Source organism: Suillus subaureus, assembly GCF_016647635.1.
Source record: "Suillus subaureus strain MN1 chromosome Unknown BJ212scaffold_50, whole genome shotgun sequence".
Classification (NCBI taxonomy): Eukaryota; Fungi; Basidiomycota; class Agaricomycetes; order Boletales; family Suillaceae; genus Suillus; species Suillus subaureus.
This window is the reverse complement of record NW_024538606.1, coordinates 1-13,328: the sequence shown is the minus strand read 5'-3', so window position 1 is coordinate 13,328 and position 13,328 is coordinate 1. Positions and strand designations below refer to the sequence as shown.

At 48.2% G+C, this 13,328-nt stretch overlaps 3 protein-coding genes across 3 annotated transcripts; 1 reads left to right on the top strand and 2 right to left on the bottom strand.

Annotated features, from left to right (window-relative positions):
• Positions 1-103: 103 nt before the first annotated feature.
• Positions 104-1,559, bottom strand: BJ212DRAFT_1486136 (acyl transferase/acyl hydrolase/lysophospholipase; the record flags this gene model as incomplete). The annotated part of the gene is made up of 4 exons (XM_041341081.1): positions 104-911; positions 967-1,284; positions 1,340-1,485; positions 1,536-1,559. 4 exons carry the CDS (start codon positions 1,557-1,559, stop codon positions 104-106), a joined length of 1,296 nt encoding a protein of 431 aa, XP_041187427.1.
• Positions 1,560-1,798: 239 nt separating this feature from the next.
• On the bottom strand, positions 1,799-4,286 carry BJ212DRAFT_1390239 (uncharacterized protein). Its single transcript, XM_041336983.1, has 8 exons — positions 4,179-4,286; positions 3,934-4,122; positions 3,611-3,877; positions 3,377-3,562; positions 3,227-3,324; positions 3,107-3,174; positions 2,054-3,048; positions 1,799-2,002 (listed from the first exon to the last, which is right to left on the bottom strand). The coding sequence occupies exons 1-8, from the start codon at positions 4,236-4,238 to the stop codon at positions 1,958-1,960; spliced, it is 1,908 nt and encodes a 635-aa protein (XP_041187426.1). The 5' UTR covers positions 4,239-4,286; the 3' UTR covers positions 1,799-1,957.
• BJ212DRAFT_1390238 (uncharacterized protein) lies at positions 4,192-5,903 on the top strand. Its single transcript, XM_041336982.1, has 4 exons — positions 4,192-4,249; positions 4,310-4,679; positions 4,734-4,907; positions 4,957-5,903. Exons 2-4 carry the CDS (start codon positions 4,358-4,360, stop codon positions 5,574-5,576), a joined length of 1,116 nt encoding a protein of 371 aa, XP_041187425.1. The 5' UTR covers positions 4,192-4,249; positions 4,310-4,357; the 3' UTR covers positions 5,577-5,903.
• Positions 5,904-13,328: the final 7,425 nt, after the last annotated feature.

The window sequence follows — 13,328 nt, the reverse complement described above, 5'->3', positions numbered from 1 at the left end:
GACGCGCCTCTCGAAACTCCTTCATCTAGGAGGCAGCTATATCAGCGTCAATCACCGAAAGTATGGTAGGTCGGGTTACCATGTCTGAAACGAATCATGTAACCTATTTACCGGCACGAAGGAGTTCAAGGGCTTGTTCAAACACCCCTGGCGGGAGTTCGCTCCTGAACCCAGCATCATAAAGATGCTGGACTGCTTCAAGAAGCTGAATACATTCGTTTGATCCATCGACCAAGGACTCGGAGTCCGGGGCAGGTCGTTGGATCAGCCCGACATAACGAGCTCCACATTGTTCTACGCAAGTTTTCATTGCTGAGTGAGCAGCGATCTCCAGGATAATGATATTCTCGCCCTCGTCATCAACGAGCTTCTGCACGATGTCACCGAATTTCGTTGGGCGGAGAACGTTGTCCCAGAAGTAGTCGCTATTAAGCGGCCTATTGAGCCAAGTACTGTCAACGGTGGACATTATTCGCACTTCACGTGTCCCCGTATCCGACTTTCGGTCTAGGTCTAGATTCTCCAGTGCTGCCTTGAATGGCACTTCGATTGGTTCCATCAATGGTGTATGGAATGCGCACCCAACTTGAGGAAGCCGCATTGCAAATGTATCTGAGAAGGTCTTAGAGTTGTTTAGGAAAGCAAATAATGCGTTTATGAGGGGATGGGTACCGGCGATGGCAACGGCGTGGGGAGAATGAAAGGCTGAAACCCAAAGGCCGGATGTCACCCCCGCTTGAAGCAGTACGTCATCGATGATGAACTGTGCTTGTCGTGGACTGACCGCGACAAAGATGGTGGCACCGTTTCCCTCGACTTCAGACATGGTAGTAGCGAAGGCCGCGGCAATCCCGATTGTGGTTGATCTATCATAATGGCCTGCCGCGTAGCCCATCACTATCTCCCCTATGCTAAACATTCAACACCCATTAGCACTTTTAACTTCTGATCAGTGCGATTGAATACCTTGTGCCAACAGCAAAATTTGCTTTAAATCCCAAATTTCGAATGAGATCCCACAAGGAGATTTGTAAGTATGCAAATGATAGAATAACATCATTTAATGACCAGGCACCACTCGCGTTCAGGGAGCACTCAGCGCCCGGAATGAAGAGGCCCGTGCGGTCCAATAACGATGGTAGGCCATAAACCTCCATCAGGATCCTATCATTTTCCTTGATGGAAGCAAGGAATGGAGGGTATCTTTCCGCGAGCCGACGACCCATGGCTGGATGTTGCGATCCCATTCCGACGAACGCCACACAAAGCTTGGGACCAGATCCTCTATCAGATAGTGGAGATGAGGGGGAGAGATCCCACCATGGGGATGATTACTCACTGACAATGATCTTCGTCTTCATACAGTGCTCCGACTGGTGGATCAATCTTTGAAGGTACACGCCCTGAGTCATGGCACAGCTCCACGTGCTCTGACATTGCAGCGACCTGAGTGTCTAGTGGGGCAAGCAGAATGGATAGAGGTGCCTGTTGCTGCGCTTTGTAAAAGTACATAGCATTCGAGATAGAACACGTACCTCCGGGTGTATGAGTTCTCCCATGATAGTTGGGATGCAAATTTTCACTTCCAGAGTTGAACGTTAAATGTCGAGGAGCAACCGACGAGCTCGGAAATGAAAAGACAGCTTAAACCCCGTCAAATTCGTGAGTGCTTTGCAGCAAGATGTTTAACAGGCTTGGCGCCGCTTTCCGTGCGAGGGTATGGCGGCGAATCTCCACAGCAAGCCCCGTCCCTTACCAAATTATATACCAGCACTCTAAAATGGGCCTTGCCTGCGAATCACCACATCAAAATAATGTCGGATGGTCATTGGGATATCTGTCAGTAGTGAAAATAGGCTTCAGTGCGCTCAACAAAAAAGGCGGCCGAAAAACCTGTAAATAACTACACCATCTCTAGCATGTACATGTAACACTGCACCAGGTAACCACGATATTTTTACATGCCCCCGCTCGGTTCGATCCCATGAACCTTGATGGCTCTCTGTAAGGCCAGATCAGTTTGCAAGGGCGTAAACGAGTTTACTTGACTCACCTTCACACCCCAACCAACACCCCTTACGCGACTACATCCCCACACCTTAATCTCGTTCAACTTCGTGCACGCTGCGACAACATCTTTCATCACAAAATCATCTAGCTCCCGGCACCACCCAGCATCTAGATAGCACAGTTCCTTCACTCTCTTGAGTTGTGCAAGTGCTTCAGACGAAGCGCTGCGCAGTCCATTCACACTCAACCACGTGAGCGACTGAGCAGAATGCACGATGGCAGCCGCGAGTGCCGCACTTGAGAGCTCTTGGTTTCGGGCAAGGGATAGTATGCGCAACGGCGGATTTGGCGTGAATGGTTCGAGGGAAGTAAGTCTGACCTCCACAGGGTCAGAGTCCACATCCATATCGTGGTCTTCATCTTTCAGGGCAGATGTGGGATAAGCCCAGGTGCCAAAGAATTGCGCCACGCCCTCATCAGTGAGACTAAGACACTCGTCCAGTTTTAATTCCAACAAAACACGGGCGTATGCCTTGACACTCTCTTGGAGGACATGGTCAGTGAATCCTTCATGCCTTGAGGCATCAAGTGTTTCAAGGGTGCTCCCGTGCTTTTCTATGATCTTCATCCAACCGTCTTCGTCTATGCCTATTCCTGGAAACGCCAGATCTAGCACTCTCAATGGCGGCAGAGAGCATAAAGGATCGGCAAACTCGTTGTCCATGAGGCCAATTTCCCTCAATGAGAGCTCTCCGATATCTTTGCAGGTATCTGCGAGTGTCCGCATGCATTCTAAGTCGAATCTTGGACTTTGTGCAATCTTGAACACTTGTAAGCCTGGCATAGCCTTGAGGAATTCGATCCAGGCTTCTGCGCGTACGAGGAACGGGCCAAGGAGTGTCAGGGAAGTCAACTGCGGCATTGAAGTGGAAAAGGCCAAAAGGACGGGCGATGTGAGACGCCCACAATAATCGAGATGTAAGTGGGTCAAGTTGGGGTTGAGGGAAGCAAGGGTCATCAGTGCGTCTGGAGTCAAATCTGAACAAAAAGTCGAACTTGGGTCACCCGGTATGAACAGAAGAGAAAGTCAACATACTAGTTGCATCATAGAACCTGAGTTTCTTATTGAGCACATCATAGAACAAATGTGCATTCTGAGGGGTACTGTTGTTCTGCTGTGAGAATCTCATAGAAGCATTCCTGACTCATCACTCACAGACCACGGTTCTTGGAAAGCGCTTTCGCAATTTCATCCATGTTCACGGCACCAATATCACCCAAAGCTTCCACGTCGTCAATGTAGCGGGTGATAAGCTGCATCATGAAGCTCGGTCGCCATAACATTGAAAGGTTTTTAATGACCTACCTCGATGCACATTGCCGCAAGAGATGGGAAACGACGTTCCTGATAACTGACAATATCCCGTTTTTCCGAGACATTAACGCGTTTGCGAGGGACTGCAGGCTTCTTGAAAGGGTCGGTACCAGAAGCCTTGACACAGTGGTGGCAAAGATAGCCAGGAGGCGGATTGGCTGCCATAGTATACTTTGTCTGCACCCAACGTCACGTCATGTGTATTCCGAGTCAAATAAATCATACCACAGTGAACTGCTTTTCGCATCTCGCGCAGGTTTCGAAGCTTCCAGCTGGAGGTTTGGGACTACCGTTGCCACCCGCTGACCAGAGATTCTTCGACATTGCCCTGTATTCGTCCTCAGAGGAGCCTTCACATTCCCCATCGTCTTTGGCTTTCTTCTTAGCCTTGGCCTTCGCGGCGGGAGTTGCTCGGCCCTTCGTACTCTTCCGTTTTTTGACAGGAGATTCTTCCGCTGGCTCATCGAGCTCATCTGAGGCGTAGCCAGCGTTCTTATTCGATCAAAGAGTTAGGTTAATGATAAGAAGCTTTCATATGCACAACTTACCCTGCCTCGACCACGTCTGCTATTCGACGCTCGGGGAGCGCTTTCCTCTGGTTGCTCTTCCTCTGGAGCATCTTCCACATTATCCCCCGAGTTGCTCGGACCAGCCACAGATGGATTTTGCGACTGGTTCTCGGGCTGATTCTGGGTAGCCACTCGACGAGCAATTGTAGTAGGATTAATGCCTGACTCCTGTTAATAAAGTTTCATTGAAGCGACGCAAGTATTTTAGGGGAACCGAAACGTACCCTAAGGAACTCAGTCAATGCAGAGGTAGGTCCTCGAACATTATTTCCACGTCTGCTCATTGTTGTAAGCACTGAAAAGAAGTGATTGAAGGCTATCGACGATGTCGGATGTAACTTGAAAGTTGACGCGCCTTTGTAATAAATTTAAATGAGACACGCCAGGTCACGTGCTAATCTACATGTCTAATTCTTCGCCCTCGCCAACGTTAGCGGCCACCTACCCTTTCGCAGCTCAAGTAGGTGGCCATGCGGGCGTTCAGGCAACAGAAGACAATTCCCTTCTGCTCAAGCCAGCTCTTCCTCGTGAAATTGACTTTTATCAACGAATTACCGCAGCAAGTGATAGCGATGAACTATCGAAGCTTAGAAATTGGATCCCAAAGTTCCTGGGCGTGTTGAAGCTCGAGGGACAACTCAAAGATTCAAGTGCAGTTGAGAATGGAGGCGTCGGAAATGTGGAAGTAGTTCCCGTACATGGCAATATGGCGCCAGAGGATAAAGATATGTCAATCTGAATTGCTGTCGGCGCCCGTTTGTTCTTATCCGATTAAGCACAGCACCTCGTCCTTGAAAATATTGCGTACGGCTTTGTGAAGCCTTGTATTCTGGATGTGAAACTTGGGACTGTTCTATACGATAACGGCGCGTCTCCCGAAAAGCAAGCACGCATGATCAAAGCCGCTCAAAATACTACTAGCGGGGAAACGGGCGTTCGCCTCACGGGATTTCAGGTACTTGCTCACGGTTTCGATATTTCAATTATCGCTGAAAATGGCGCAGGTGTACAGCAACGACTCTCCCAAACCTATCTTGACGCCCAAGTCATACGGGAAATCGATCAAGAAGGAGCAGCTTCCTGATGGTATTGAGCTGTTCTTTCCTGTTTCGTCTGCACCTTATCCCACACCGCCTAACCCTATTGAGACACCGGAGTCAGACGTGTCAAATCCAGGTCTTCCCCCTATCCTCCTCCACTGCGTTCTCACTACACTCCAAACCGACCTAGAAGAATTGAAAGCTATTATGTCGAACATTGAGATGCGCATGGTAGGCGGGAGTGCTCTCATAGTGTATGAGGGAGATTGGGAGCGTGCCTCGAAGGCACTTTCCACGTCTTCCGGGACTGCCACGACTGAAGAAGACGAGGATGATGAAGTAGAGGTCGAGATAGATGAAAACGGACAGATTGTTCTAGAGTCTATACCCGACGAAGCGATAGAGGAAGAGGAAGAACCCCAAGCTCCTTTGTGTTCCCTCTCTCTCATAGACTTCGCGCATACTCGACTTATCGATGGTGCAGGTCCTGATGAGGGTGTGTTAAAGGGCATACAGACCATGATCGATCTCATTAGACAGCGGAAGGATAAGATCACAGCGATGCTGCCTAGCGAAGGATAATTGGATATCGGCCAGTTAGTTGTGGTCTAGGGCAATATGGCGCATAGCATAGCGTGGATGATATCCCTGTCTGGTATGTAGCACAAAACCTTTTGTTATGTGCTAATGCAAAGGTGGAATAATCATCGTGCCTTCCATAATATGTAATGTCAGGATTCAGGAACGTCGGAAACGTTATTTTGACTTCCTTTCTCCTCTCAACCTCTATGTCGATGGATTTTCGCAAGTATCGCAACTGATATCAATCACACATTTCACCGACGAAGTCATGTAGAATTTTATTTTAGTTCGGACAGACTGAAAGAAGGTGGGCAGACTCCATTGAACACACCAGAACACACTCGACTACCTTGCAATGTTAACCAATCCTGGAGTATGTATAATCTCCTAGTAGAAATGGGATTGGTTAGAAACGCACGTGTGCGCGTCGTCGCGCTGCATTCAAGTCTCTTCCTCAAAGTCCAACTTCCCAATACATTCGAAAGCCACTACATCTCCCGCATTCCATACAAACCGTTCGTTATGGACAGTGAATCTCTGGGACCCGCATATGCAACTAGATTTAATGGATGTCAAAGTTTGACGCCTCCGGACTGGTCCCTTTGCTCACAGTCGATCGTGCACAGCGTTGTTGAGAGTGAGAATGCGAGGAGACACTGTCTATTTTCAGAGACGATGCTATTATAGTATTTCCTGAGTTGCCACTGCAAACACAATTATATATTACAGGAGTCTTATAGTATTTCCTGAGTTGCTACTGCAAACACAATTATATATATTGTTGTACAGCCGAGTGAAGGGGAGTCCTTGTATGATACTATACAGGTTTGGTCGTCAAGGTACAAACGAAACCCGCTCAGACATCTTTAAGAGACTTCATACAGCTACAGTATCTCTAATGTCTTGATGTCCATCATATCATCAACAGAAGTCATGTCTTTAACCTGGGCAATGATATCATGATTCGACGAGATCCTCTTGTATTCTCCGTTGCGCTGCCGCGCTAGCAAAAATGCACTAAAAGGCTGTCCAAGACGAACAATCAATCGCAATGCTCGCGAGTGAGAATCCGAATAAACCGGCTCGTTTTGTGCAGCAGGTGAATCCTCTGCAGGATCATGCAGCTCGAGGAGATGGCGACTCCATGGACGAACGAGTAAGATTGTCTGCCAGGCGGGTGGTGGCCTTACAGGCGAGAACGGGATCAACTTGTCTTCCAAGGTGATCTGCAGATCACTGAAGGCCGTCTGACTTCACTGCATACACACATGTATCCTGGTCTCGACCTTGCCCCCACATGGCTTCTGTGACCGGGAATACGATACAAGGCAGATGCAATCGGCGGTGCGCGAAACGAGGAGCGCTCAGGTGGTCTAGTGTCTGATACAATTTCAAAGCCGACTCTAGAGCCACAGCATCCTGCAGCGAGGAGACCGATGACTGAATCTCATCTTCGGGTAGGAGTGGCGGTTTGCACGGTGAAGCTTCATATGAAGTGATGTCGGCTGGTAGACAGCTGTTGAACTCTGATGACTTTCCAACCCAGTCCAGGGCAGTGATATCGCCCGACTGAGCTATAATTTCCTGCAGGAGCCGCCCGAGTGCCTTCTGCTTCTTCTCGCCATAATCAACACGTAGCCGGACGTCAAAGATGCCGAATAACGAGTATGCAATGTCTTCTTGCAATGTAGTAGTACGTGTCGATGCCCACTGCAGTTTCTCTCGGGCGTCTTTCATCCCGGGACGGAAGTTCACGACGGTTCGTTGATCTATGCCCGTTGCATCCTCCAATTCCTGCATGATCGCAACGGAATCCTTGTGGTTGGGAGTCCGATCGTTGAGGTAAAGAGTCCAATCCTCCTGATAGAAGAGAATGACTTTGGGAGCGAGGAATTCTTGAACCGTCCATCCGCGTGTGTTCCAAGCGCTCTTTGCCAGTGCGCCAGACTTTGACGAAGGTGGAACATCCGAGAGGTATACGACAGTGAGTGCTGAGTGATGATACCAGACGAACATGGACTTGATCGATGCTTGGAGCTCAACATTGTTGCTCTTATCGATGCAGCATGTATCGCTCCATGCCCAGCGATACCCCAAATCACGAGCAGTTTTGCAGAAGGACTGCAACTTCGTGATGCCTTCAACCGAATCCAACTCGTAGACAATCTTGCCCTGGATATCCTGCAGCAGCGGTTCCTTGCCTTCCCACCTGTGCGATAGCATGGCGTATCGGAAGTATGTCATCACCACTTCTTCGACACGATTCATTTCGATATCTCGATGCGTGATCATTGATGACACGAGCTCTCTGTACTCTGTGCTCGATTTAAAGGTATTTATCTGCGCCTCTCGATTGTATAACAGACCGGTGGTAGTGTCGAGTACACGCAACGGAGCATGCTCGAGCTGAGCATCGGTGACCTTTTGAATAGCACGGTCCACTTTGGGTGGACTGAGATACTGCTGGCACAACTCTGTAAAAACAATTAAAGCATGTTAATGTATAAGTTGTTGGGGCTTACTTCGTGTCTCAGTGTCAGGAGCATTGTCCAATTTTGAAAGCATCATTTGGAAGGCCTGTATCGCTTCATCATAGCGTCGTGCGCCATGAAACGCTGCATGCTTCAACTTGTATCCGACATAAGACGAAGGATTGAGTTGGATGACCTGTGTATCGCCATATTGAGTATAGGTGAAGAAACAATAATGCTATCGCACCTTCTGCGCATCGAGAAGTGCGTCTGTCCGCAACATTTTTCCCAACCTTGCCTTGCTGCGCTTCACAAAGACGGTATCAGATACAGAATTCATGTCGATCACTGCCGAGTAGAGGTCAATAGCCCTGTCATAATCGCTTGCAGCGAGGGCAGTATCTCCGTTGGTAAGAAAGAGCGTGCGGGATTCTTCCGTGAAAGCTAAGTGAAATATGGGTGAGGATTATAACATCGGGTGACGTTACTGAAGACTTGCCAGTGGGCCAGTCAAGGCAGCTGGCCTTCGTTATTTCGTCGACGTTGTCCATCATAGATTTGTGTGATTCGAGGGCTTCATCGATTTTGCGTGCGGAAAGGAAAGCCTGACACCGTTTCTGGTGTGCAGTGAGCCACAATGATTTGAGATCCCAGCCGAAGAGCTGGACAAGGGATTCAGTTACGAAAAGCATTTCGGATGTATATTAACATGCCACCACTAGGTCCTCATATACTTCATGAGTGGTTGATCTAGATGGTAAATTGCTGGAGTTGAGAGCGGCAGTGAAATGGTCAATGGCTTCGTCATGACGTGCTCCATCCAAGGCTTTGATTCCGAGTTGAACACTTAGATATGCCTGATATGCGAGTTGAAAAGAATCTTAGTGTTGATGACCCAGCATGGTTGCATGATACTTACTTGTACAATATGACATGCGCGAGTATCGGCATTCGGACAGCCGGTAGCTAGTTCTCTCAGGAGCAGGTTTGCCTCGTCATATTGACCTGCATTGAAGAGCGCGATGGCCTGAAAATTGGCATGAAGTAGAGAGTATGCGAGGTAACTGTAACATACCTTGATCAAGAGCAGAAAATGAACGGTTTCCGAATCTTGGTCCGTGTACATGAATGCAACATCAAACGCTGCCCTCGCGTCCTGAATGTCGCCTTTTCCACAATGGGCAATACCCTTGGAGATATATCCTGTCAATGAAGGTTGGATGCTGATAGACTATATCACCATCGGGTTAACCTTTCATAGGGGGTGATGGTGGGTTAGTGAATCTCACCTTGATTGCATCCTGAAGAGCATGGTCCCAGTCCTGTTTTCGGGCCATAACGAATGAGCGATGGGAGTAGGAAGTATAGTTGTTAGTATCAATGTTGATCTCTTGCGTGAGTAGTTCTTCGGCGGTAGACAAGTGTCCATTTATGCATGCATCGCGGGCTGTTGTGATGACTAGGACCTGCACGAAACATGCTCGAGTTGTGGTACACGAGTCAAGGACGGAAACATGCCTTCGAATTGATGTTGTTGGGTATTGCCCACTCTGAAATCATCTTATCGTCACCTCCGCTGAGGATGTGTTTGCCGTCCACGGAGAAAGTGACGCATCTCGCTGAGGATGGGTGATTGAAGATGGCAACAGTTTGTCGATCTGAGAGCCGCCAGAGACGGATGTGATTGTCATGAGATGCAGAGGCGATGAGTGTGCCAGCAAGATTAACGGCAATGGAATGGATTTGGTCAGTGTGACCTGTCCAAGGATCACCGACCTGCTGCCAGGTCAATGTATCCCATTCGCGTATGGTAGAATCGCTCGCATTGCCGCCTGTGAGAAGGCGAGTGCCGTCGGGCGTCCACACGAGTGAGTAGTTGAATTTTGTGTGAGCCTTGAAGGACGCAACGCATTCCCTGATGTCCGCTTTATAAATTTGGATATTGTCGTGTGTTGCGATAGCAAGAACCTCTCCAGACGGCGAATACCGAACGCAGTAGACTTCACTACCACACTTTATTGGATTTCCCTGTTGCTTCCAGGTTTTGGTATTCCACAGTTTCATCGTTTTGTCCCTTGAACCAGTGGCCAGCACTGTTCCATCAGGAGAAAAATCCAGCGAGATCCAATCGGAGTGGGCTTTGATGGGTTTAGTGAGTGATCTTCCAGTTTCTCCGTGCCAGACGATGACCTCTCCTCCAGCATCACCGCTTGCTATCAATTTCCCATCTCTTGACATCGCCAATCTTGACACCCTGCTGTTATGCCTCTCCATCTTCTTCAACACAACACCTGTCTCCAAGTCCCACAGACGAAGTGTCTTGTCATGCGAGCCCGTAATCATTCGTCGTTTATCAGGGAAAACTGCAACTGTGTTTGCGCGTTCTCCATGACCCTTGAAGTCTCGCGTGAGTGTAGTGATTAGAATGAGCTTCGACATTTTACTGGAGGTTGATGGGGTTGAGCACGGTCGAAGTCGACTTTGGAGGAATCGTGGGTCTCTTGTTCTAAACTGCAGGGGTGCGTGTATTGTATGCTTTATGCTGCTTTACAGCGCTAATCTGCCTTGTATTTTCATCGACGCCCAGGACACGAAGCTGTTCCCCTCCACGCCTCCATCACTATCCCGGTTACGCCTATTACCATGACCGTCTTCCTCGATAATATATCCTCTTGGCGCCTCTGCACCGGGCCCGACTCTTATCTCCACAGCTTCTGGTATGTCCCCTCGCATCGACTCGTGATAGGGCAGTTACTACCTCCTGGCGCCCCGATCCTATCCATCCTGGATAACCGCGCGAATTTCGGTGTTTTTCGTGTCGAGCAACGACTCCAGCATATCAAATAACTTGTCCATATAGATTACTGTGCTATCACTTCATCATCCTGTAGATTCCCAAGATCTGTGTATGCACCGCATGCAACCGAGTTTCGTTACACAGACTCAGCGCTTCCTCGCCATCGCCACCCAAATTCAAAACTACCAATAACAGCAACATCTCCCCAATTCCACAAGCGACGCAAGGTTTGTACGTCCGCTGCAAAAGTCAAACTTGAGGACCGCAGCAAAAAGGGCAAGAAAGGTTATCAACTGATAAATCATAAGATCCATTAGACTCAGAGTTCATCAGTCACAGAGACCTTGATAGGTTAGATGACTGGTGCGTCAAACAACATTTTCAAATATCCTATTTCTACTTCCCTGTCAAATCTTACTGCGGAATTAGAAAAATACGAGATACGTGACACAAATACCGCGCCTGAACAGATGCCAAGAGCGAGGCTGTAGCAAAGACTTCCTTCATCGTGGTGCATCAACACCACAAACGGAAGCCTGACGAAATATCTTCCACAGGTAGTCTGCACCACTTCGACGCACCATGTGTGCTTGATTCGTCTGCGCGGTGGTTTCATATTCATATTGGGATGGCGAGGAGGAATGGGGCTGCAAAGATGGCAAGTAAAGCCTCATAATGAGTCTATGTGCTGAATATATCAAGACGCCGAGTCGGAGGAGGGTCGACTTGGTGCTGTGTTGGATGACAGCGCCATGGGATAAAAGGCTCTTCGTCCATCCGCTTGACGTCCGAAATGCGAGTGGGAGGTCCGACAGTCACTACTTTATCTCAGCTTTACGTTGCGCTGCATATTCGATGGACTGAGTGATGGTCAGCCTCGGAGGTGCGGGAGTTGAAATTTAAACGTTGATATTTGTTTGAAAGGTAACCAAGTGATCACTTCAAGCAAATTTCGAGAGGGTAGATGCATACATAGACGACGATCACGATGGGAAGTGTTTAATGAAGATATTTAGAAGGGAATGCCAGACATACTAGAGAAGTAAAGTTAGATGGCCGCGTGCATTGAAACAACTCTGTTTGACAAAGAGCTCGCATGTGTGCTGCACGAAAGGAAAACAATGTTTGAACTAAGGGAAATTCAACGTCAACGCTCACCTGTCCTGAAATACATCACTCCGGACCTTTACATGGTCCGCTGCAGCTCCCTTCGTCACACCATAGTCCCTATGCTGGACATTTCTGGCCGCAAGGCACCACATACAGCGCGACGAGCACAACATATATAGCCTAAGTCGTACTTGCCCGCAGGTACTACTACCGTACAGCTGCAATCAAAGTGGAGGCTGAACCGAACGGTCTCACGCCCCCGAGCGCTTCGTTGCGGAAGCACAGGAGATGTAAGGTTTTATTTCGGGAACGAGTCTTCCTGTAGTTCTTGACCCTAGCACCACGCCTGTCCTCTTGTATAGTAGTACTGCTAGGGAGACCGAGAAACTTGATATGTAATCTTACAGATACGATACGAGATACAGAGTAAAAATAACAGTTAGGAAGCTCTCGTGAAATGACTTTATAATGTGAACAGTCAATGGTACTATGTAGTGATGATGAATTTCTTGGCAAAAAGTGTGGGGCCATATGCCAGCAGGTCCTGACTGGAAACAACTTCAAGAAAGAATGTCATGAAATAAATATCATTGACCCTGATATGAAGTGATATCAGCTGTGAAGACTTTTGCTGATGGAACCTCGAGAATTGTGCACACACCTTGGCAAGCTCCTGCACTTCAGACAAAACAATGAGGCAAGACTGCAGACCCTTCAAACACCACTCCATTTGGAGCCAGGAGAGAAGATGTCAATTCCAGAAAGCCTGGAATGTATGATTGAGTATGTCATCCCACGGATTAGGAGCACGCAAGAGATGTACAGCCCAGTGATGACAGGCATAGTGAAGAGCTTCAGAGGCTAGTTGACTTTGTTTGTGTACCTTACTTGTGGAAGTTATGAAGGCATTCATAGCATGGATGATCTCTCTATTTGGTGGAGAAAGACCTGGCAATGCAGAGGTGGAATGATCCTGATATCTTAATGCCAGGAATGTCAGGAACATCAAGAAATCTGGCAAGCTCTCAAACTGCTGGACCACTTGAAAGCTGGCAGTAAGGAAAATTCTGGGAATATTGTGTACTTGCTGATTGCTTCCACTGTGCTTGAAAATTCTTCCATCATCACCCAAACAAACACTGCAGGAGTGGACTGCCATGCTTGACCATCAGGTGTCTGGAGCCATTCACAATATCCTGTGGGTATGATATATCAGTTGCTTCAATCAGCACCCAACCATGATATATCCCTGGTGTTGGCTTACCACAGGCATCCACAGATGATATATTGCCACACCCTAATATACACTGCCGCATTTTGGGCATTTTTAAACTCAGCTCTTTGTCATTCCAGGCAGCATATTATGACCGCAAT

Bases quoted from the DNA above. Each gene is read 5' to 3' on its own strand.
- BJ212DRAFT_1390239 (XM_041336983.1), bottom strand. From the start codon at position 4,238: ATGAGCAGACGTGGAAATAATGTTCGAGGACCTACCTCTGCATTGACT. The intron at 3,325-3,376 runs GTAGGTCATTAA...TTCATGATGCAG, and splicing joins TTGCGGCAATGTGCATCGAG to CTTATCACCCGCTACATTGA. The intron at 2,003-2,053 runs GTGAGTCAAGTA...CTGGCCTTACAG, and splicing joins GTGTTGGTTGGGGTGTGAAG to AGAGCCATCAAGGTTCATGG.
- BJ212DRAFT_1390238 (XM_041336982.1), top strand. From the start codon at position 4,358: ATGTCTAATTCTTCGCCCTCGCCAACGTTAGCGGCCACCTACCCTTTC. The intron at 4,680-4,733 runs ATATGTCAATCT...CCGATTAAGCAC, and splicing joins TATGGCGCCAGAGGATAAAG to AGCACCTCGTCCTTGAAAAT. The intron at 4,908-4,956 runs AGGTACTTGCTC...TGAAAATGGCGC, and splicing joins CGTTCGCCTCACGGGATTTC to AGGTGTACAGCAACGACTCT.